The sequence below is a fragment of the Electrophorus electricus genome, chromosome 19, assembly GCF_041902795.1.
Source record: "Electrophorus electricus isolate QZ-2024a chromosome 19, ASM4190279v1, whole genome shotgun sequence".
Taxonomy (NCBI): domain Eukaryota; kingdom Metazoa; phylum Chordata; class Actinopteri; order Gymnotiformes; family Gymnotidae; genus Electrophorus; species Electrophorus electricus.
Window position 1 is genome coordinate 3430889 of NC_137515.1, and position 26019 is coordinate 3456907.

At 52.0% G+C, this 26019-nt stretch overlaps 1 protein-coding gene across 14 annotated transcripts in view; it reads right to left on the minus strand.

The window, feature by feature from the left end:
• The window catches only part of msi2a (musashi RNA-binding protein 2a), a 152015-nt gene that overhangs the window by 97605 nt on the left and 28391 nt on the right, over positions 1 to 26019 (minus strand). For 12 of the 14 annotated variants that reach the window (XM_081702450.1, XM_081702456.1, XM_081702445.1 and 9 more), the window contains one exon: positions 13505 to 13597. The exons of the other annotated variants lie outside the window; for them this stretch is intronic. In XM_081702450.1, the coding sequence (XP_081558576.1) occupies positions 13505 to 13597 (93 nt within the window). The remainder of the gene's footprint in view (positions 1 to 13504; positions 13598 to 26019) is intronic. 14 annotated transcript variants of the gene reach the window in all.

The following is a 26019-nucleotide window of genomic DNA, read 5'->3' on the forward strand; positions in this document are numbered from 1 at the left end:
AAACAAAGCAGGCAGAGACTGACGAGGATCCAACCTCAACCCCTCTCTCTCTCTCTCTCTCTCTCTCTCTCTCTCTCTCTCTCTCTCTCTCTCTCTCTCTCTCTCTCTCTCTCTCTCTCTCTCTCTCTCTCTCTCTCTCTCTCTCTCTCTCTCTCTCTCTCTCTCTCTCTCTCTCACATCGTTTCTGATTCTGTCTTCCCTCCAAAACCCATCTGTTCCTGCACACAGTGACAGCGTGTTGGTGAGAAACAGCGCGGCTCTGTTTTTGGTTCTTGTCCATTCATAAAGCTTCGTGAACCTGGAGGATTTTCTCAACGTCTGTGTGGGACGTACCAGATACAAGACCTACTTCCATGTGCTGAGCCCGTCAGAAATGGACCACGCTGTACTGCGCTTTGGGCGTGTGTGTTAGCATGTGTGTGCGTGCGCCGTCTTCCTTGAATTCATATTAAAGTCATTGATCACTGCTGCTTTTAAAAACTACTAATCAGCACGGAACTCCACGGTGCAGGAAACACAAGACTATGAAGAAGTCGCTCCTGAAGCCAAGCAAATTATGACCTACAGAGTTCTCCAGGTGGCCATCAAAGGACCCCTTCTGTTCTACTGCAACAATGCTCAGGAAGGCAGCTCTGTGTGTGTGTGTGTGTGTGTACTGGGAACACGATGTCTGTTATTCCTGAATACCTTCACCTCTAATGACCTCCATCAAAGAGTTAGGGGAGGGGGCCTGGACCGCTACACACCAGACCCCTCCTCCACCCACCTCCACCCGTCTCACTCTCTCTCTCACTCTGAGTGATGGATAATGCAATAATGCCTTTGAGAGCCTGCGTGTCAGGAAGTGAAGGGACGAGTGAGCTATTTCTGTCCATCACCAGTGGGAAGGGCGTCTGTCTCCTCCCTGTCCAACTGTCTCCTGTGCTTCCTGCTGTACAAAGGACAACCCCAGGAGCACACACGCACGCACGCACGCACGCACACACAGGCGCGCGTTCTCGGATCCATCGCCTTCCTTTATGACAGCAGAGTGTGAAGGGAGTCCCACGGACACACACCTCACCCTCCGCGTCTGTCCGACAAGGAGCGGCCGTGGGGGGAGCTGGACCGCGGTGGCACCTGGCCATTTAACAAGAGCCAAGGCAGGGCAGAACGATGGCACAATGGGAACAGAACTGGCAGGTGGGAGGGGCCAGGTGGAGGAGGCGGGGTGAGGGATGGCGGGAAACCCGGAGGGGTACGCAGGCGCCAGGGTCAGCTGGAGGGGTGATGTGTAAGTTTGAGTAGGAGGAAGAGGGGCAAAAAAGGAGCTTTGGCACATCAGAGACACACACACACACACACACACAGACACACCTCTGTTGTGCTGCGTTGCGAGGGCACTGTGTGAGGGGCTGTGTGACCTCCCACTGACGTAGGCATGAGGCACGCCCCCTCAACCCCTCCTTAGAACTTGTGGCAACCAAAAGCCACAACACCTAATGGACCTTTTGTTTTAAAACAGGATGCCCAAGACACGCCCTGACCCGGACCACCGACACAGCCAAGTGCCATAGGGAGGAGCCAATGAATCCAATAGACAGGTGAAAGTAAAGAGTACTGGGAGTACTGGTATGGGCCGAGGCGATGGTGTGCGTTATCCCCCCCCCACGCACACACACGGTAAAGATTACACTTGTTTGGCTGCCAGAGATAAAATAAGACCACTAATTTCTTAAGCAAAGCCCAAAGGAAAACACGAGTGACCAATCAGACAGCTGCTTCTCTCCAGGAAAAACACTCACCAGGTGATTATATTCAGTCAGTTGTGTTTCTCTCTCTCTCACACACACACACACACACACACACACACACACACACACACACACACACACACAGTTTGATGATGAGAGCTACTGCACCAGAGTCCAGAGCCAGTGTGCTCATTCTTTCTCTGACCTTTCCCCTGAAGAATTCCTACCACTTCTGAAGTTGCCGTGGCAACGTTCCTGCCATGAGGACTAATGACACACTTCCAGAGCACTGTGCTGAGGAGGGGGCAGCTGGAAGAGACACACACACACACACACACACACACACACACACACACACACACACACACACACACACACACTCTCTCTCGGTCTCTCTCTCTCATAACCCACTCTCTCTCCATCTCTCTCTCTCATAACCCACTCTCTCCATCTCTCTCTCTCTCACACTCACTCTCTCTCGGTCTCTCTCTCTCATAACCCACTCTCTCCATCTCTCTCTCTCTCACACTCACTCTCTCTCGGTCTCCCTCACTCATAACCCACTCTCTCCATCTCTCTCTCGCTCTCTCACACACTCATCCACACCCACACACACAAACACCATCATCCCTGTGCATGAGTGAACCTCTGTAAGCATCATAAAACTAACTGCTGAGCACAAATCACGTCCACTTCCACAGGTAAATTTCCCAGAATTCCGCGCAGAGGCAGATACCCTCAGACCACGTGGGCAGAGAAAAGCAAAAGAAAACAAAGACCCTTCGGACAAGAGCCGCACACCACTGCGGGGCCGAGCTCTGCTGGCGCTCTGGACCCAAACCCACGAGGAGAGAGAGGTGTGCGTGATCCCTCGGACCGTCCCTAAGGGGCGCCGCTGTTGAGCTTAGCCATGCCATGCTGCCTCTGGGGCGGATGCCACTCGGTGCAGGGGTCTCTGAAGACCAGACACCCCCTGCTCTTTCGTTAACCCTGATCCAACAGGGGGAGCATATGGCACAGGAACAAAAGGGAACTAAAAAGTCCTCCTGAATGCTTTTGGGGTGAAATCCACCAGGAGTCAAGGTGGCCCAACCTCTGACGGCCAACGGTTAAAAACACACGCACCATCGCGATCAGCAGTAAAGCGATACTGTGAGATCGCGTGGCGCTCCGTCCCGTACGTGGGTGGGTGGTAAACGGTGTATTGTACAAGGCCTTTCTCCATCAGAGAAGGGAGCAATTAGAGCAAGACTGACAGCTAGGGCTCGACCCCACACAACAGCGGCACACGGAGACACAGCTCTGCTCAGAAGGGCTTCCAATTATCCCAGCCAGAGCGCGCTCTCTCTCTCACACACACACAGCACCCCGACAGTGACTTCCTTCACAGGGGAGCCTCCGTTGGACTGTGGGAGTGAGTGTGTTAAAGGCTGTTGGGGGTAGGAGAGGTCTCCTGTACAGAGGCAGGGGCCGTTCTCGCTCTCTCACACACACACACACACACACACACACACACACACACACACACACACACACACACACACACAGCACTCTGTGGCTGCTCTGGCCCTCTGGCCCGCCGCGAGCAGAGAGAGAGAGAGAGAGAAAACGCGGAGCGTTTCGCCCTGAGAAAGTGACAGGGCAGAGCTGCGCGGTGGGAGTGGCTTCTCCGCACCGGCGTGCACGGTCCAGATAACGCGGGAAGAGACAGAGACGCACTGCTAGAAGACAGAATGACAGGGGTGTGTGTGTGTGTGGTGTGTGTGTACAGGAGACATGTGTGAGGTCAGCCTCTCTGGGCTCTAATGGCGATTTGCTCTTCATTGCAGCGGTCACTCAGTCCTAGGACACACACACACGGACACACACACACACACACACACACACACACACACAGTACGCGTGGATGCAGGAGACACACAACACGCGTAGACACGAGATACACTCAGCATGCATGGATACCAGAGACACACACACGCACAAAACATGGACACAGGAGAGACATACAGCGCACACACACACACACACACACACACACACACACACACAACATGTGGGAGCCAACACGTGCAGGACTCAACATTTAGGTGGAGGACAGCCGGGACTCTGAGGCACCAGTCTCCCCAAGAGACGGGTTTACAAGGAAGAGGCTTAATAGAGAAAGACAGAGATCAGTGTGTGTGTGTGTGTGTGTGTGTGTGTGTGTGTTCTGCTGCATGCTCTGAGTCATGGAGAGCCCTGAAAGGTTAGCCATGACGCTGCTGTGTGACCCAGTCCACAGGGGTTCCATTAGAAAGGCCTGCTGATTGGTTATGGAACCGTTTCCGTGGCGCCTGAGTGGAATTAAAGCACTTGTGAGCCAGAGCGCTGCGTGTGTGTGCGCGTGTGTGTGTGTGTGCGTACATCACAAAAGGCGAGAGTGGGAAAGAAAAGAACAGATGTGACAGATGGGCAGAATATAGTCTTCAGTCGCCTTCGACGGATACAAAAATATTAAGCCGATAGAGGCTTTTGTCAAATGGAATCAGGTGTGATGAGGGAAAAGTGTGTGTGTGTGTGTGTGTGTTGGAACAGACTGAACATTGCCAAATTCCTCTCTCAGTAGCAGCTGCAGAAGACAGCCCAGCAGAAATACACAGATTGTGTGTGTGTGTGTGTGTGTGTGTGTATTGCATGCTCACACTGGCCTGACACCCTCGACAGTGGTTGACTCCCCTCTCATCTCCTCTCCTGCAGTTCCTTAGCATTAATGCATGTTAAAGCACACACACACACACACACACACACACACACAAGTGTGTGCCAGTGTGTGAGTGTAACAGAGAGAGAGAGCGCGCACATCTTGCTTCGTTCCCTCCCCTGTTATTTCTATGCAGATGTGATTCAGTGCTTGCTCGCCCAGCTGTGGTGGGACACACACACCCACACAACCCCCCCCCCCCCCCACACACACCCAGTCTAGCAGCCCACAGAAAACACCACCATTGTTCCATCAAAGCCAGTCGCTTTTCCTTCTGAAGTCCTGCCATCTTCTCTCCTGTGGCTGTTCCTCTGTCTCCGTCCTGTTCCCGTCTCCCCTCGGGGTCGGCCCCGGTTGTGGCAGGGCCCTGACGGAGCTTCCTCGAGGGCGTCTCGGGGGACGGGTGGGACAGCGGTGGCGTTAAGCAGGCGTGGATGAGCCTGGGAGTGGGAGACTACACGCTAACCCAGCAGGACGGGGAATGGGGGGGGGGTAAGTGAAGCTGGGTAATTTGCCCCAGTTTTCCACACACCCTGTCACAGGCCGGCGCAGGGAGACATGTGAGAGCTGATATACAAGCTTTAGTCCAGCTACTCACACAGCCGACATGAGATACTGTCAGATACATATCAGCCCCATCACATAAGAGGGCATGAGGACAGAGCCACTCACTTACACACACACACACACACACACACACACACACAGAGTGTAGAGTGTCTTACTAAAGGTCAAACTAGCCCCAACACTCTCCACACTGGCCCTTCTCACAAGCTCTTCCAGGTCAACGGCAGACTAGGCCAAAAGCTGAAACATGCACAAAATCTCACACACACACACACACACACACACACACACACACACAGAGGCATGCAATCAGACCCACACACACAGACGGCGCTAGTCCTCACAAACAAGCTGTCAGCACGATTACCCCCATGACTGAGAACACAAAACAGAGGCTGACGGCTGAAAGTTACTCCGACGCTGCAGCGAAGGCGTGGCGTTGGCCCCGCCCCTCCCCCGATACGCCAGGGCCACGGAACCTTCCCCAGACGTTCTCGGCTCCACAACAAAACGCACCAAAGCCAGAATGTTGCACCCATAATTCAGTACAAACAGAATAAGTGCCGCTAATTAATCTGTTTACCACGCTCAGCCATTACGGCTCCAAACCCTCATTAGAAACCAAGCGGGCTAACAGCAGACGCGCACCTCTCATCACTCCCTCCTAGCGCTGACTCCCAAATTCCTGCAGTAAACAGGCTAACAAGCGCTCAAATCAACGGCAGGAACAGTGCGAAGAACATCTCCTGGTTTAGGTCTCCATTCTTCTCGGGAAGCATATGTGCATATAGCCTTGTTTATACGAGTGTGTGTGTGTGCTTTTAAGTGATGCCATGCGACACTGACGTAACACGATCTGTACGGGCCCCGTAGAGAATGCAACAGGACAGCAGGCATGTGACTTCACTTGTGGTAAACAGAGCCGTTAGAGCGCTGAACATGCTCACTGCGCGGACCACCACGCGGCATTCCCCCCACAGCGCAAGAAAGGAGCATACAGCCGGCAGCAAACTACAGCACGAACACACACACACACACACCCACCCCCTTTGGTCAGACTCCCTTGTAGCTGTGTAGTCTCAATGCCCAGCCAGCTGGAGTGATGATAAGCTGCGTGGGGGTCCCTCTAAAAGCCCTCCCTCATCTGCCCTCCACTTGCCTGCGTAACGGACTGTGCGGTGGGGCCTCGAGGCTAGCCGCTCGAAACCAGCACTCCGCTCCGACACGCACACCCACCCAGACATGCAGCGGACGGAAAGGTCCCCCCCCACCCCACTTCCAAAACAGAGCGTCTCCCGCCCTTCAATTAAAGTGCTTTCCTGCCGGCTCTGGAGGTCTGCGAGGCGCGTCAAAGCCATTCGCAGCGGCGTCCTCGGAGAGACCGAGCCCTCTGGCGTGCATGGAATTGGTGGGGCATGCTCAGAATCGCTGGGGCGCACGTGGGATCGGCGGGGCGCACGTGGAGCGAGCGAGCGTGGTGGAGCTGAGTCAGCTGGCGGGGGAGAAACTCGGCCTGGCGTACAGGAGCCAGTCATGCCTTAAATTACACCTCCCTCAGACGCAGGCTCCCATTCCTGTGTCAAAATGGAGAGGCAAAAGTGGCCTGAACAATGAGGAAACAAAGCGCCATCAGCAATATTAAGAAATAAAATCAAATCTAAATAAAAATGCTTTCAATTTTATTTATAAATATGTATATATTCATTTGTATATTATATAAATATATACTAAAAAAATAAAATGTATATATAAAAATTGGTTTTTTTAATACATTATTATTATTATTATTATTATCATCATAATCAAATAATAAATGGCATTAACTATCCAGAGACCGTATGAGCTCCTCAATCAAACATCTTTGTCTTTTTTTTTTTTTCCACAGAAAGGTTTTTATTGGACGAGGTTTGTTTAGTGGGTGGGAACTGTGGATCCTGCCAGCTGTCACGGTGTGCAACAGCTGGGCAGCGATTGCCAGATCTCTGCCAATTCCGACCCATCGTAATTCAGTTCTTTCGCAACGAGGCCATCACACCTTTCAGAGGCGCGCGTGCCGCCGGCTAAAGAACGTCTTTTAAAGTTTACGGCGTGTTTACAGGACAGGCCAGAGGACATGTTATAATGGCTTGTCTAGACTGTAAAGGCAGAAGGTTTCTGAGCTGTAAAACCTGATGGTGCGTAATCGTTTCACAGGAGAGAATAATCACGGAGGAAGGGTTTGTCTCTTCCCCCTGATCACGTGACCCGAGTATTTGTGATCTGTGAGACCGGCGGCAAGCAAGCAGTCGACCTCCCATGGCACCCCGGCGCTGAGCTCCAGGGATCGGCTCTGTTTACCCATACTGCCTGTAGCACTCCGGATAGATAAAACCACCCCACCACCCTCACACACACACACACACACACACACACACACTTGTGTAAGTGCGGAAAATGAGGAATGAATCCCTGCCTTAGACACAAATCCTCCTAATCTGCAGCAAGTTGTTGATACATCCACTGCTAAGCATCCGCCTTTCTCCCCGATACACTTCCACAGGCTTGCTCCCCCCCCACACACACCCCCCTTCCCTATCTCCAGGTGCTGGCTGTCGTAACTGCCCACTCCGTGCTTCAATACCTCAGTGGCTTCATTAGGCCCCAGACAAGGACACACACATGTGCGTGCACGTACGCAAGCGCAGGCGCACGCACGCACGCACGCACGCACACACACACACAAAAGTAGGCACACACACGCACACATACGTAGGCGCACACACACACGCACAGGAAGGAAAGCATTCCTCTTCCACCTTTTAACACATGCACGGTGCTGGCAGAGGCCGTCCCTAGAGAGACTGTGGGGTGGATGTATGACAGAAGTCTTCCGCAAAGGGTAGGTACCTCTCTGCTTACTTAGCATGTTCGTGTATACACACACACACACACACACAGAAGCAGGCAGTGTACACAGGCCCGCTAGGCCCAAGCTAGGCTTAGACTACTGTTTAGACAATGTCAGCAGGACACACACACGACTTCTAAGCAGATGCTGCCAAAGTTAGTTGCCAACGGCTGCAGAAACCAGGCAGAGAACAGGTGCACCCGTGTGCAGCAGCACACCAGGGCGGGGCAGAGATGGGAGGGGCATTCGGACAGAGCAAGGTCACTCGCCCTGAGCAGCTCTGACCTGCCGTCAGTCAGCGCTGATGGGGAGGAGCCAAACCCTGCCCAGCTACACGCTGGAGAGCAGGCCACGGGTACTGACCCGTACACGCCACGCGCTCCTGGAGTGATGGGAAGCAGGAGGTGAACCTCTAATACAGGCTAATGGCAGTCTGGCATTCCCATCAGTGACTTTCCCAGTTTTTTCCACCAGTTTCCCACACACTCAGTAAAGACACAGCCGCGGAAATGCTTTTCGTATTTGCCCTTCCTGTCGCGAGTCCGACGAACATCACAGTTGCGATACGTTAGCCATCTTTCCTTCAGACACTCGGGTCATTCCGAAGGGCACACGCTCACTCTCTGGCACCTCAGAAGTGGGGGGAGGGGCCTAATTCCTCTTGCTCTTTCTCCAAAAAGACCGTCAAGCGCAGGTTGGAAAGTGACACCATAATCTTGTACCTCACTGGGCCGTGGCCAAACGGCTCTGCTGGAGAAGAGGCCAGCCAATACGCCAGACCTCTCCCAAACACACACACACACACACGCGTAGGCTGCATCTTGTTTCGAGCGGGCCATACAAAGGCACCGAGCAGAATGTTATTAAGACCTCCGGGGACCCCTCGGGTTAAAACGCGGCATTCACTGAAGAGATAAATAAATAAATAAATAAATAAATCACATCACAGACAAATGGGCTTTGGGAAGAGATAACCTCCACCCGCACACAGCCGGAGTCGCCTTTCGCATGGCTCCACCTCTCGCCGCCGGCAAAGAATTACGGTCCCTTAAGTTACATAACCAGAGAATTACGGTCCCCAACTTACATAAGAAGAGAATAACAGTCCCTAAAGTTACATAAGGAGAGAATTACAGTCCCTAAACTACATGAGTAAAGAATTACAGCCCCTAAGGCTACGTAACCAGAGAATTACAGTACCCAAGTTACATAGGCAGAGAATTTTGGTCCCTAAAGTTACACAAGAGAATAATAGTCCCTAAAGTTACATAATTAGAGAGTTACATAAGGAGAGAATAACGGTCCCTAAAGTTACATAACCAGAGAATTACAGTCCCCAAGTTACATAAGGAGAGAATAACGGTCCCTAAAGTTACATAACCAGAGAATTACAGTCCCTAAGGCTACATAACCAGAGAATTATGGTCCCCAAAGTTACATAAGGAGAGAATAACAGTCCCTAAAGTTACATAAGGAGAGAATAACGGTCCGTAAAGTTACATAAGCAGAGAATAACGGTCCGTAAAGTTACATAAGCAGAGAATTAGTGTCCCTAAAGTTACATAAGTAGAGAATTACAGTCCCTAAGTTACATAACCAGAGAACTATGGTCGTTACACTTTGTGACTCCAGTGGTCTTGTACGCTTGTTCAGTGTCACAGTATGAGGTGCTGTAGCTGAAATCTTGTCCAAAATCCATGAGAGACTCTGAGATCAAAATTGCGCTGAAACCTTTCTGGTCATAAACTCAAGATAATAAAAATTTATGATATTCTGCTTTTGTCATTCATATGCAACTTATTGCCAAAACGAGACATCAGATGGGTCTCTCTGCTGCCACAATTCCACAAAACTTCCTTCTTTTCGAGTTCTCACACACTGGATTCTGCCGATTTCGCCGTCCTGCTGTGCGCAGCTGGCGTGCGTCTCGTGCGGAATTCCAGGGCTGCTCTTAGACGTGTGTCGTAATGGGGGTCACACACTGACGCTGTGAAGCAAAAGTCCTGGCGCCGCGCAGAGATAACCGTGTTTGGGTCGCAGAGGCCCCGCATGGGCTCCCGTAGAGCGTGACCCGTTACGCGCTCAAAGACGCGCGGCTTCCGCCTCACCACCGAAGAATTCTTTCACGATTTGCGACTGCCATCCGTAGACGTGCAAGTGTCGTGGTAACAGCGCCGCGTAAACTCGGCTTAAAATCAGACAGCGGGTGCCTGCTTTCTTCTGACCTACAAAAAAAGAAAAGACGAAAAAAAAAACAACAACAACAACAACAACAAAAAAACTCAAAAGAGCTCCGAGGATCCCTGGAAGCTCAAAGGGCCTGCAGACTGGAGGTGAGTAAGGCTTCCCCTCACGCTCAGCAGTCTGCCCCGAGACAAGAGTCGCCCCATGAACGCAGGAAGTGGCTAGGGCAAAGGGCAAAGGGCAAAGGTGACTTGGCAAGCCCAGGGAGGAGGAAGAGGAGGAGGTGGAGGGAGGGTGACGTGAAGAGGGAGTGGGATGGAGAGAGAGAACGATTGGGAGAAAGGAAAAAGAGAGAGAGAGTAACAAAAGGAGACTTGGTCAGTATGCAAATGCAGGAGTCTCACGCCTGACCTAGAGAGAGTGAGGAGGCTTATGGGTAATAGAATGCAATTATGAAAATGGGCACCTGCTACCGAGAGCCGCCTGAACAAAACCTCACCCAGATCTAGTGGCCATCGGGCCCCTGAAACGCAGATTTTCACTTCCCGTCATGTGTTAGTCGACATTAGCCCTTGGCCAGAACCACCTAATATAGAGTGCACAGCAGCAGCCTGCCATAACCACTCTGCCCCGCCTCAATCCCACGGGGCTCCGCCTCCCCCCGCCATAACCACTCCTCCCGGCTCCCTCGGCTCCGCCTCCCCCGCCATAACCACTCCTCCCGGCTCCCTCAGCTCTGCCTCTCCCTGCCATTGACTCAGGCACTGTATCTGATAACCTGAGCCCCAAAAACTAATTTCCTGTCACGAACAGAGCCGTCGGGTTTTATTTATTTATCTTTTTTTTAAGTCTCCTGAATCATCTCTGCTCCTTTTGTTGCTGCCTTGTGTTTTAGCACACAAGCGTCCTCTCTTTCCCTCCGTCTCCATCTCTCCATCTCTCCTGCTGCCCTCTGCCCTCTCCCACTTTCGATCTCTTTCCGTCTCTCTGAGGGGGGAATAAGGTTGCGGGAGGGGGGCAAAATTGCCTCCATCTCCCAAGTGTGTCATCCCCTCGGTGGCAGGCAAATGGTGCACACCTCAGTGTTCATGGAAACACCCTGAAGGACTCCAGAGAGATACAAAAAAACCCAAAACCAAACCAAGAAAAACTGAAATAAAACAAAAATAAGAATGAACAGGAAATAAAAGTGTGGCTTTGTCCTATTGGGCGGAGCTGGTCATGGCTCTCAGCCAATCCCAGGCCCTGTTTTTAGAGGCGGGCTCTGAGATGATTACAATCCAGTGGTGAGCGGGTAGAAGGTAATTAGGCTGCTGCCTTTGTTTAGCCAAGCACCACTAAGACTCTTCCTTCTGGGAGAGGCTCTGTGTAATGAACAGATCACACACAGCCACCAGATAACATATGTATGCCTATTAACTCTGCTGGGGCGGAGAACGCAGATCACAATCACTCCCCGCCTCCCGGGCGCAACCGGGACACGGAACTGCCCCCACCCCACCCCGCCGCTGTGGAGCAAAACAGAGGGGTGATAACACACCCTTAATCTGTTCACTTAACTACCTGCTATAGTGAGACAACTTGGACTGTGTGGACCGCGGGCGTGAATCGCAGACACTAAATTGGTCGGCATTAATTCGACTAAACGGCCCACGCTCGTTAAATCATCAGACAGTCGCAATTCATCAGAAGGGCCACGTGGTTCATTTGCAGTGTGGCAGCTTGGCGATATCGGTATCGCAGAGGCCAGTATCACAATAGCAGCTGATAAACGATGTATTGGGCAGCCTTGCAGTGAAAGCCGAGGGGCTGAATGGGAGCAGCGCGCGCGTGCGTACGTGCCTGCTTGTGTGGAGGAGACGCGCAGGTTAGAGGTCAGTGGCCTCAGACAGAAAAAGCAACAGCTCTTAGGCCCGTCCCCATGCTGGCTGTGTCCACTCACAGGAACTTAAATGGGTGTCACAGCAACTCATCAGCTCAGCAAAACGCACATGTGTGTGCGCACACACATACCCTAAATCGAATTACAGTTGAGACACAGGCTGAATGGAGAAACAGCCACTGTTAGCAGTGTGTGTGTGTGTGTGTGTGTGTGTGTGTGTGTGTTCAGAGGGGGTTTGAAGGAGAGAGATTACACTGAAAGGGAAACCTCCCGTGACCCCACTGAACACACCACCTGTTTCCTCCTACAACCCAGCGCTAACTGCCACCTCTGCACGTGTGCGTGCGAGCACACACACAAACACATCTTTAATTGGCATCACATCCACCTCATAAGTGTGTGTGTGCAAACACAGCACAAAGGTGCATACGCACACACGTAAAGGGCATCCACACAGTAACAGCAGAACACAAACAAGAGCTCATCTACAGACACGCACACACCCCTACACACACCCACGTAGCGCAGCACAGGGGAGGCCTAAATCCAGCCCCCTCCTTCTCTCTTTCACCATTACTCTATCGCTTCTCTCTCTCTCTCCATGCCCTCCTCTGCTCTCTCTCTCCCTCCCCACATGACCCCCCCCCCCCTGCTCCGCCAGCTCTCTAAATGAATTGCTTCTCCCGTCCGCGGGTCTCTCCTGGTGCAGGCCAGCCGGCAGTAATGGCAGGTTTCAGTGGACAGACAGGTTATTTAATAAACGCCAGGACACGCCAGGCAAGGAGAGGCTGGGGAGGTAGAACTGATCAGAGAGAGAGAGAGAGAAAGAGAGAGAGAGAAGCAGGGATGGAGAGGGGGAGAGAGAGAGAGGCCAGGGGAGATGAAGGAGATAGGGGCCAAGAGAGAAGGAAGGAGGGAGAGGCAGACAGGCAGACAGCTAGACAGACAGGCCCTGTATCCCTTTTCCCACCGTCTGACCGCAGACGATAATGTCTCTCCAACGCGGGCGACAGCCTCCAGAGACGGCACGCTCAATCACACTGATTTGTTTGCCATAAGCGTGTGAGGAATCCTCCGCGAGAAGAGCCAGTGGAAAAGAAAAAAATCCCTCCCTCCGGCATCATATAATCAATCCAATCAAGTCATTCAATCATGTCGAGATTTGCACACAGGCCTGCTCAGCCGTCGTGATTAGCCACGGCGCAGAGTACGCACACGGCCCCCGCCCGGTTTATGCCTTATTTATACAAACAGTCAGCCAATGATGGCTGCTGCACCACCTGTAGTCTCGTATACAACCACACGCACCACCACGACCTCCACACGACTGCCCCAGCCGTGGCACCCGGGGCTCTGCTCGCACCAGAAAACCCCGGGACGCGTGACTGGCCCACGTCGGCCAAGTGCCTACTCCACGCCGACCGCACAGCCGAGACGAGCCGGCGACCACGTGTGTGTGTGAGAGAGAGAGACGGCTGAGCAGGTGGAGGTGTGTTCAAGGCGCATCTTACCTTTCCAAACTGCTCGAAATACTGCTTCACGTCATCCACCACTGTGTTCGCAGACAGGCCCCCCACAAAGATTTTCTTTGTTCTCGTGACCATCTGGAGATGCAGAGAGAGAGCAAGAGAGAGATCCGTAAGAACACGGAGGAGCATCAAACTCACTAGCGCTACAACACATGTTAAAAGTGACGGCAGCACGCGAGGGCTCCGGGGCTGGAGCAGGCCGAGGGGGCGAAGGCCAGCGCCCCCTGCTGGCTCCAGTTTCCTCGCGGGTGAAACGTGCGGGCTGAGGGTTGGAGCCGCCAAAGTCTCTCTCCTCCGCCGTGTGTGTGTGTGTGTGTGTGTGTGTGTGTGTGCCTTGCAGGATGAAGCTGCGGCAGCGTGTCTGTGGTCCCTGCGGGCTGCCGTGAGGACCCTGGTCAGCCAGGTTGTCCTGGAGACGCTCAGCCAGACAAAACAAATGCTGGCCTCTGATTGGCAGGTCGCTACTGCGAAGCTCGACGTTTTAAATGCACTTTGAGTCACCTTGAAAACCAAATCAAAATACGTTGTAGTGGGAAATATGCCCCCCCCCCCCCACACACACACGCTTTCCACCTTGTTAAACCTCTGCCGTGTGCTTGTTCAGGAGAATGTTCTGGTACTTTCTATCCTCCATCTAATGTTAATTTAAGACAATAAGAGGCCAAATGCACTCCGAGCCCCCTCCACCCCTCCCAAACCTTATTAGACAACACACGGGGAAGGAATCAGAGTACATTAAAGCCTCAATTAATTCCACAGCAGAGAAAACACAACACATTAGGGCTGGGCCGCAGAAAAAAGGGACACAAATATAAAGCTAAGTGGATGAGTGTGTGAGAGAGAGAGAGCGAGCAAGAAATTAGTGGACAGATGTACTTATGCTTATACTTCCCTAACACAAACAGTTGTGTGTGCGTGTGAAATGTGTTTACACATCCAGACACACCGACATAAACACATTTACTCACTCACACACGCACGTTCTGCCTGGAGCACTGAGGTGGTAAAACTAAGAGCAGCCAGGCCCCAGTAAGAGCATGATCAAACCTACAAGACAGTGGTCTGAAAAACGACACACACACACACACACACACACACACACACACACACACACACACACACACACACACACACACACACACACACACACACACACACACACACACACACACACACACACACACACACACACACACACACACACACACACACACACACACCAGACAGGTGGACAGGTCTCCTCCCCTGTCCCTTGTTTACATATGAGGTCATGGCATTTGGATGATGCCCAGTCAGCATGCAAATCCACCTGGCCACCTCACAGGAGATGCAGCCACACCAGACATGCCCCTCCCCTCCCTGACACGCCCCTCCCCTCTGCTCCCCTCCCTGCCCTGGGCCTCAGACGTCTCCTCCAGTCCTCCCCTCCGGTGCCTCATGATGAGCAGGTAAGTGTGCAGACCGGGTGTGTGTGTGTGCGCGCGCACTGTGTTGACGCCTGGTGTGCTGCAGACACTTGAGATTTTAGCACCGCCTTTATGCCTTGTGACAGGATTGCCCCCAACGGCTGATTGGATTTTAGCAGGGCCTGAACAACACAATTTACACTCCTCTCTTTCTCTCTCTCTCTCTCTCTCTCTCTCTCTCTATTATAGCACCCGCAGACCCTCGAGTGCTTCTAGATCAAGGCTCTCAGGAAAGAGAGAGTGATGGGGAGAGAGAGAGAGAGAGACACACACAGCAACTTCAGACAGAACACACCAGCATGTGCTGACTGACTGTGGAGTTTCTCTTAGCGAGACGCAGGGCGGAGGGGAGAGAGAAGCAGACCACACATGAGCCGAGCGCCTGCCCACGCTTCTCTGTCCAGCCTCCACAGCACAGATCTGATGGAGGCTCAGGAGGCACACCCACACCCACCCATAACAACACACACACACAGAGAGAGAGAGAGAGAGAGAGAGAGAGAGAGAGAGACTACTGCGATGAAATAAGCACATTACGATGCAGGAAACCACCAGGGACGTGGACACAAGCAAAGCTAATTAAAAGATCAGGGGCAGGTGACACAGGACAGGACAAAATTGTCCCGCGGCCCTGTGGCCCTGTCCCGCCTGGGCCGGCACTGCCCTCTGCCACACGGGGAGCAGACGACTGCTAAGAAGCGACTGCTAATAAATCTTCACTGGAAGGCCAAAAGATCCCTCTCTCTCTCTCTTTCTCTCTTTCCGAAGACAGACTCATTCTCTCTCTCTCTCGCGTCCTTCCTGACAACATTCTCTCCTTGTTTTGTTGAGGAACCTCTTCCACAGCGGGTGTGTGTATTGATCCGCCGGGCTGCACGAAGAAGGGGCTACTCACTACTTCCCAAGGACACAGCTCACGCCTCGCCCAGCTGTCAATCAGAAGGATTAGAGTCAACCTTGGGTGGGGGGTTGGGTGGGGTTTGGGTGGGTGGGTGGGTGTCCTATGCCACCTGGAAGCGAAAAACTAGCTTGTGTCTCCCTTACGTCCCATTACGCACGGCCAGGACTGACAATCCCACCCATGGGTGGAGCAGCCTGCAGTGGGCGGAGCCTCCAGAGAGCTGCAGCTAAATGCAGGTAAATAGAGGAGACAGGTGACGCACCACACAACAGCAGAAGAACACAGCGACCGAACACGAGAGCGCGATTGGGGGCCAGCAGGAGGGGCAGACATGATCTGAAGAGCCACTCTCCCGCGGGTCCTCTCGGATACTGCTCGTGTGTGTGTGTGTGTGTGTGTGTGTGTGTGTGTGTGAGACTGGAGAGGAACTGAAGGCTAAAGGAAGAATCCCATAATAATGGTGGTAGTGGGGGTAGGAAGAGTTAAATAAACCCACTCATCCCTCTTGGCCTTTTATGCATGTGTAGGAGATTAATGCCTCAGTTTAAGCATCTTTGTCTCGTCGGGGAACAAAATGTGTGTGCGCGCATGTGTGTCTGTGCCTATGTGTGTGTGTGTCCTCACCCAGGGCATGTTCACTCAGCTCAGTTGCCAATGCGCTTTACTCAGACCTAGTTATGATACCACTGATGCTCAATTAATACCTACAGGAAACGGGCCTCTGTGTGTGTGTGTGTGTGTGTGTGTGTGTGTGTGTGTGTGTGTGTGTGTGTGTATAGCTGTGTCACTTGCATTTTCAGTGCCGCAGCTGCACAAGGCAAAACAAGGTCAGATGGCTTCAAGGTCAAAGATTCCCCATGTGTCTAAACACAAGGGATGGTTCTCAGGCCAGAGACGTTGGTGGGGGGGGGGGGGGGGGGGGGGGGGCAACCACAGACATTGAGTGCACAAGAACAGTGTGAGAGAGAGAGAGAGAGAGAGAGAGAGAGAGAGAGAGAGAGAGAGAGAGAGAGAGAGAGAGAGAGAGGAGTGTTTTCTGAGAGTGCGCTGAGCCACTGCGTGCTCTCTGCAGTGGGAGCTGTGTGCCCTGACCCCCTTCCCGCTCAACCTTTTAAGCAGTGGCCCAATCTCAGCTCTAGTGCCCATAAATACAACCTTAATTGCTAATTGCAATACAATTAGTGCTGAGGGGATGAGCAAGGGAGAGACGCTTAGCAAGGATGCAGAGTGACAGGTTAGAGCACTCCAGCTCAGGATTACGCCAGCCTTGTGCATAGGAAGGCAGGAAGCTTGCGGCGTTGCGCACATACACACACAAACTCCTTGAGGAGTAGCCTATGCTATTTCTTGCCACTGAACCTTTGGGACACAGTCCATGTCAGTTAGAGGGGCGCAACAATACACTGGTTCATATCGATACAGTCAAAGACACCGCGATATTCTCGATTGGCAGTCTAACTTTTGCACTGCGTGTTTTGCAAGTTTGGAACCGTCAGGCTGCAGTTCTGTGTGCATGAAGATCAAACAGCGCCGGTGCTGGGTTATACGGTCCCTCGGAAAGCGGCTGCCGGTGAGGGGCACCAAACAAAACACCAGACAGCAGGCAACCAGTGCGGGGGGGGCTTTTTTTTATTTTTTTTATATATATTGCAATAATGTTTCTCAACAAAGACGTAAAAGTAATTGTGAAATCCTGAAGGATTCTTCAAAGCTCTTTGGAAAAATGAATATTATGATAATTAAACTCTTGCCTCAGGTCAGATCTTGGACACCGAGGAACGGGAGTACAGACTGTTTATACAGCATAAGGGTTTTGCATAGTGGATACCGTCGCTAACAAACACTACCCAGAAAAAATCTTAGTGCAGGACGGAGAGAGGGAGCTGGAGAGAAAAGAAAGAAAAAATGCAGTTTGTTTTTTACTTTTACTGCTTAGAGAGGAAATACCTTTTCCTCTGGTCATTTGTGTCTCACAGAAGGTCACAGGACTGATCCTGGGAAGCCCAACAGCGAGATGTCTGTTCAGGTCATGTGCCAGTGGCACAAAGGTGTAGATTTGCCCCGCCCACAGGGTATGCCCCGCCCCTCCACTAGCTCCCACGTGTGCGGTAGGGTCTCAGCCTGAGGACAGGCCAGCCCTGGCCGCACGTTTGCTCAGGTAGACATTGTTACCTGTTAATGAGACGCATGCGTTACGTTCTCCCCCTGGAGGGCGTCTCGGTGTTAATATTCACAAAGGGGGCAGTCTCTCATACGGCTTTGAATATCATTTTTACGTCTGCGACAGGCTTGATAACGGGGGAGGTCAAGTTAGGCCACAAACATGGCATGTCCCTTCACGGAGAGCGACAGTACCAAGTCCTTCCTCTCTCAGCAGACTGGGCGAGGGGGGGGGGTTGTTGGAACAGCATGTTCCCTGTGAGCCCCCGCGCTCCTCACCGAGAGATGCCTGCCCGTCAGCAGGGTGAGAGGGGAGGGGAGGGGAGGGGAGCCCCGGCTTTAATTGGGCCTGCGCTCTGAGCCGTTTCTCTCACCCGCCAAAAGCCTGGTGTCAGTCTGCCCACACTGGTTGTCGGCGCCGACACCGGGCTTGGCCCGGACAGGAGGCTCAGGGAGCACAGGGCACCGATGACTCGAACGGAGCGGGAGGGAACCGGGGGGTGGGGGGGGGGGTGTTTGAGCACAGACAGAACGGAAGAAATAGAGAACGTGAGAGAGACAGAGAGAGTGAGCGTGAAATAGTGAAGAGTAGTGACGTACAGAGACAGTGAGCGAGAAATAGTGAAGAGTAGTGACGTACAGAGACAGTGAGCGTGAAATAGTGAAGAGTAGTGACGTACAGAGACAGAGCGAGCGTGAAATAGTGAAGAGTAGTGACGTAGAGACAGAGAGTGAGCGTGAAATAGTGAAGAGTAGGGACGTACAGAGACAGAGAGTGAGCGTGAAACAGTGAAGAGTAGTGACGTACAGAGACAGAGAGTGAGCGTGAAATAGTGAAGAGTAGTGACGTACAGAGACAGAGTGAGCGTGAAATAGTGAAGAGTAGTGACGTACAGAGACAGTGAGCATGAAATAGTGAAGAGTAGTGACGTACAGAGACAGAGAGTGAGCGTGAAAAAGTGAAGAGTAGTGACGTACAGAGACAGAGTGAGCGTGAAATAGTGAAGAGTAGTGACGTACAGAGACAGAGTGAGCGTGAAATAGTGAAGAGTAGTGACGTACAGAGACAGAGAGTGAGCGTGAAATAGTGAAGAGTAGTGACGTACAGAGACAGAGTGAGCGTGAAATAGTGAAGAGTAGTGACGTACAGAGACAGAGTGAGCGTGAAATAGTGAAGAGTAGTGACGTACAGAGACAGAGTGAGCGTGAAATAGTGAAGAGTAGTGACGTACAGAGACAGAGTGAGCGTGAAATAGTGAAGAGTAGTGACGTACAGAGACAGAGTGAGCGTGAAATAGTGAAGAGTAGTGACGTACAGAGACAGAGTGAGCGTGAAATAGTGAAGAGTAGTGACGTACAGAGACAGAGTGAGCGTGAAATAGTGAAGAGTAGTGACGTACAGAGACAGAGTGAGCGAGAAATAGTGAAGAGTAGTGACGTACAGAGACAGAGTGAGCGTGAAATAGTGAAGAGTAGTGACGTACAGAGACAGAGTGAGCGTGAAATAGTGACTGACAGAGAGAGGGGACACTCCTCAGCAAGCTGCTGCAGCTGTTCCCGTCCCGGGCTTGAGGTGAAGTCGTGGGTTCTGACTGCAGGAGTTCTGCCTGGCTGTTCCTCCCACTCCGCTGGGCCACCTGCCGGAGTGGCCCGCCAACACGCTCGCCGCCCCGCAGATCTCTGACACACCCACGTGGGATGCTAGTCCCCACCAACACCACTTGCTAACTCCCGGCGTGGTCTGAGGCGCCGAGGCGGGGCCATGGCGGCGAGAGAACGGAGCCCGTTCAAGCACCGCCCTGCTCGGACGAGAGGAGAGCGAATCGCACGAGAGGGCACCACAAAAACATACCTGCCAATTAGCGAAGGTCGAGAGAGAAAGAGAGAGAGCGCGAGCGCGTGAGTGAACGCACGCCCAGGGGTGAGAGCGTGTTTCCACTAAATCGACTCCTACGCGGAGTCCCGCGAGTCTCGACGCTCCGCCGTGTGTGCCACAGCAGGAAGGCCTCGTCCCGCACGCACACCATATGTCAACAAAAGCTGTTGCTATGAGACGAAAACAACAACCAGGGGACTGGTTTCCAATTAGCGCGGAATTTCCGGTGACGGGCCACGCCCACCTGGTCCCACCTCCCTCGTTATGTCTCTCCATCTCTCTGTCCAGCCTCTAAGGGGCGCAGGACAGCTCAGGCCACCCCTCCGCCATGCCACGATCGACTAGTCCATGGTTCAGCACTCGTTAGCCTGTTCCCGGCTCCTTTTGCTCCTGGGTTTTCGGGGGACAGCCAGCGTTCACCGTAACCACCCTATAAAGCTCCCAGCGGGCCAAGACGCCTCATCTCATGCAGGGCTGAAGTGGTTCGGAAAGGCGGCAGCATTGCAGGTGTTGGACTCCCTGCTTCCAACGGCACCAGAAATCATAAGGCGCCGCCGACTTTAATGCAATCTAGCGTTCGGGAGCTTGAGATGGATCAGTTTTAGAGGAGGAGCCTGCTGCCTTTTTTCGAGGTATTTTACAACCCACCTTTTCACCTCATCGCAATCCCCCGTTGTTTTCCGGTTCTTTGTTATCATTATTGCTTCGGCATCGCATCTGAGAGGGTAGTGACGCCGCGTTCCTTTTGCTCGGTGACACTAAGCAAAGCGGCTTGGCCGACAGCCCACGGATACGAGGGTCCGGCCATTTCTTGCTCCGTCTGGGCGGGGACGCAGGGGAGCCAGAAACGGCCTCCGTTTTCCGGCCCCCTGAAGCAGCTGCTTGTGCGGGCTTTTCCAGGCTGCGATCACAAACGTCCTTGGGCGCCGAGCCACGCAAAGGGGCTGACCAGAATCCGGCGGCGGCCTGCAGCCGAAGGCATCTCCTGTGCGCCCGGCACCCGCACGACGAGGGGACCCTGGACAGGCTCTGTGCCAGGAAACCGGCATTCCGTTGGAATAAGGTTTAAACCAGGGGATTTTAGAAGAAGCAGTTATTAACACAGCTGCGGAAGGATGTCAATCAGATTCTGAGCCCTTACCGAAGACCTCAACCACCCCGGCACACACCACCCCCCACCAGGAGGACGACACGGCTGAACTGGAGCACGAAAAAGCACGACAGAGAGGCGATGTTTTCCCCGCTCTCCAGCAGCACGGTTGTCCTTAACTAGGCAGAAAGGATCCTGAGAACAGGTGGGGGCACTAAATCTGGTTTTGTGAAACAGATGATATTCTGCCCCACCACATCTACCCCCCACCCCCCCCCCCCACCCCCAAAAGTCTCTCTCCATCCTCTTTGAAATAATGTAAGTGGCTCATGGCTACATAGACTGCTATAGATAGGCCAGAATTGGGCTCTCATTCTCCCCACCAGCCCACTTCAGTCGACTGGATCTCCACATCTACGCCCCAAGAGCGTCCTTGCACGCACACACACCTGCACGCATGTCTCTCTCACGCTGCACTCATTTCTCAGTAACTCCCGCTGGAGACGTGCCTGTTTGTCGATACACCTGCTGATTACGCGAGCCGATCTGAACAAAAACTCCTCCATCAACCCAAAAGGAGTTTATGTCCTGCTCCAATGCCAAGAGCTCCGTCACACCGCTAATCAAGCAAGACAGGGAAACCGTCCTTCAGCATTAAGCCGCGTGTTTTGGGTGCCATTTGTGGACATTAATTCAACAAGGGACATCGAGTGCGCGAGTCTGGCACACCGAAGCGTGGCTGAAACCCTGTAGTTGGTGCTGTACCACACACCAGACATGCACTTCAATTCTGCTGTACATATAAGCACAGTGACACAGAGAAACACACCCCCTCCCCAAACCACGATCACACAAATAACTCTCCCTTTACTGTCATACTTGAGCTTAGACACAACCTGCTGATTATATCCAGGTCAGGACAAATAAAATGGCCACTGGAAACACACACATTCTTCCTACTACTTCTCTACAAACAAGGAATTATTATTATTATTATTATTATTAGGCCTGAAGCATATCAGTGTTTCTCATAATTCAGTGACGTCGCTGTGTTTCCCTTTACATTAAAAAGACCTCTTTAATATTTAAGCCGACACACACACACACACACACAGAGAAACTAGAGAAGAAACTAAAGAGAGAAACTAAAGTCTGGCGCTCCTAAGGTCTCCGTCAAGCCTGTAAATATAAGGTGGCAAGAGGCAACACACACCTGCCGAACACCCACCACCGCGAGCCAAGAGGGGAAATGATACAATACAATAATCGATATTTCAATCACAGTTTCGGTTTGATCTACACAAGCTGTCCCTCGGTGATACCGAGAGCTACACCAAAAAATTAACTGAAATCCTTAAGAGGGGGGGAAAAAGCCCGCACTTGAACTCAAACAAGAAATTCGGCAAGTTTACCCATTAATTAATAAGCCATTGGCAAGTCGCACGAGGCGTTAAGTCTAAAGTATAAACAGCGCGTGGTTCTGCTGTGCTCTGATAACGCGCGTTCAAATCCGTTTGGAGTGCAGCGTTGAGAGAAGCCCTTCTCACACACACACAGACACACACACACAGACACAGACACAGACACACACACACACACACACGCGCGCGCGCTCGAGGGCCAGCGACGTCCATTGCAGCACGCGACGGCCTCCCTGGCTCGAGGATGAGCCTTCTCCTAATTACGAACAGAAGACAAACAGTCATTTACAGGATGCCGTCTGTAAAACAAGGTTACTTTACTAAGCTCGACATTTTATATCGGTTCAAAACATGGTGGCGTTAAGCACTAGGGCACGCGCAGGACGGGATATGTTCGCGCACACACACAACAACTTCAGTCGCCTCAAGCCCATGAAGCAGGGAACGCCACGTCCTCCCCCAATACGACTGCGTTCTGTGCGGCATAAATGTCGGCCGCCTAATTCTCTCCAGCATGCAAAATCAGATTAAAAACACCAGCACGCGGCGGACCAGCCAGGCACGAGCAAAGCGTCTCCGGCCCGGCACGCAGCAACCTAATCAAACTCATTTTCCGGTCCTCCGAGACTGGTTTTCGCGACTGGCCACACGAAACCGTAACAGCAGTAATAATTCAAACTAAAATAAAAAATCAAAACTGTGAAGCTGGCCCCTCTAATGGCAACGGAGCGTTTTCTTCTCGTGCCCTTCCATTCACAGTCAAATGACTGCGTGGCAGTGCAAACAGGGTTTGCTTTATTATTAGCACGGTAATGAGAAAAAAAAGAGGGGGGGGGGGGGGCAAAGCACGGACGGAAATGTATTACTGTCCAACATTAACGAGTCATTGATCTCTTTGATTAACAAGCGCGCCACATCGCGCGCCCAGCAGTCAACACCGTAGACGTCCTCGGAGCGCGAGAGACGGAGCAGACGAGGGGCTACTGGAAGCGGGACAAGCCCCAGATGTTGCCCTTCCACACGCTTCTAGCCTGTATCCATCCGCACACTGAATGCTAGACTGTGCGTTAATGTGGCTGTGGGTTTAAAACACTGTACCACGTCATCTGTGACAACTCGTCTTCCTCTGTACATTCTGGAGGAGGAGCAGGAGGAGGATGCACTTACACACACACACACACACACACACACACACACACACACACACACACACACACACACACACACACACACACACACACACACACACACACACACACACACACACACACACACACACACCCCCCCCCTTCCTTTGTATAGTTAGGGAATAAATGGTTATTAGTTCCATGGTAACCATGGCAAAATTCCTGACAGTCTGCATTGCCAATTTTAATGATCATTAATGATATGTTTTTAATGGTTTTTGTTTTGTGTCAATGGTGGAAGATAGTGCCAGCCCTGCAGAGAGGACCGAGTCGGAAGTGTGCTCGCGGGACTTCGGAGTGGGATGAAAATCTCATGGTTTGTCTCTTTAACTTGCTAATAACTTGTCAATAATTTAAACTGAAGCTTTCAGCATTCGCTACTCCTTGCTGTCTGCCTCAGAGCTACCTAAAAGCCCATTAAGAATGACTTCAGTACGTTTGAATTCACTTATTCCTGATGCAGAGTACTGTTCAGACCAATTTATTTCCAGCTTCTGTATGGATTTTTCAGTGTAACTAAGATTTGACGGCATTCATTAGATAGCCGGACTCTTACAAAGTCTTGAGTCGATCAGCCTTTGTTGCCGTAAGGGAGAACTGATCATTGGAAATCACTGCTATTTAATTTGCCCCAGAATACCCCAAAAAGCAGCGTGTTGCACAAGCAGCCCAGACTCCCCCTGCTCATGAATACACGCACCAGGAGCCATGCCTGGCAAAGGTGGAGCAGATAACGTAGCTTCTGCATCTAAACTCCCATATCCGCACCTCATTTTAGGGTGGAGCTGTAGCCTGAGAAAGTAACATCAACTGTAAAGGTAGGCTAGCCTACCACCATCTTTTGATGTGGGTATTTAACAACAATAACAGAAAGAGGCCTAAGATTACCACCAATACCAACACTACCACCAACACCACCAATACCCAGACTGCCACTCATACCAACACTATAAATAATACTAATCAGCCAGTCGTCAAACTGGATAAAAATCTGTATGTCATTTGCTGGACTTCTCAAGCCTGACCTGTATTTCTTTTATATTTTTTGCATGGGGTCATTGCATATGCTTAAATGCAACACAAAGGAGAGAGTGTGTGTGTGCGCATAATAATGATAATTATAATAATGACAATGTTTTTAAAAAGATGTTGAGCAAATAATATTGTTACTGCAATAATACTGGTCACTATAATCATTTTTCATACCATTTCATCTGTTAATAGTATTAATGGCACACACACCTATGCAAGCATCAGTGCATCTTTTGTATACCACCCACCCATGTATGCACTGGTACACACATCTTCCTTTGTATACCACCCACACACACACACACACACACACACACACACACACACACACACACACACCCTGTCTTGGCTGGGTGTGATGTTTAGGGCAAACACACACACACACCTGCACAGCGGGGGGCAGGTAAACAGCCATTAGAGCCTAGGAACTGCCACCAGCCCAGCTTTGCCCTGCTTATCAACCCCCCCCCCAGCTAAGCGCTGCATAAGCCACTGGGTCACGGTCACGGCTCTCGTCCAGTCGGCTGGAGAGGGGATTCCACGCTACCCTGACGTGGCCATCCAGGCCTACAGCCACTAAGCCACCTGGCTCCATTACACTGACCTTCTCTTGCCTGTTAGGACCCAAATGACAGGTCCACGCTGCAGAACACCTGTGGCCGGGTTCAATGACCTTCCAGCTTTCCAGGAAGACTCGCTCCCAAATCCATAACTACAGCAGAGAACTCACGTGGTTAGGAGCGAGGGTTAACGTGACGGGAACTCCAACGGAGTTCAGCCGCGCCACAAGAGACCGCGAACGCCGTCCAAGGCACTCGGATGAAGTCACCGCGCACTCAACATTTTTACAGCGAGTAAGAGAGTCGGGGTTGTGAATTCTGAGCTTTTGGGGGGGGGGAGAGATCAATCGATCCCGCCGCCTGACTCGGACGGAACTCGGAACGCATTCAGTGCTTTCATCGTTTAAAAAACAACTGTACACGGGGACGTGGAGTGTCGAAACAGCGCCGCGCTCCTCAGCCCGTGCTGGCCCGCCCCACCGGGCCTGCCAGAACCGCCATCCCTACTCATGGAGCACCGACGTTCTCAAGTGCAGTACGCCTGGTACGATGTTTACCTTTTTAATGATTACAACAGCAGTGGAGGGACAGAAGGGAGACAGACAAAACGAAAACAAAACAGAGGCATGACACCAAAGGATGTAGCAGGAGAGAGAGAGCACAGCAGAGGAGGCGGAGAGCTCCCTGACGCTCCGGTAGTAGTGCGAACGCAAAGCTGGGAGTGCGGGAAGCTCAGCTTGAAGACGCCGAAGAAAAAAAGCCAGCGTGTGTTTGGGAGCGCTGCGCTGCCGCCTGCTGAGACGG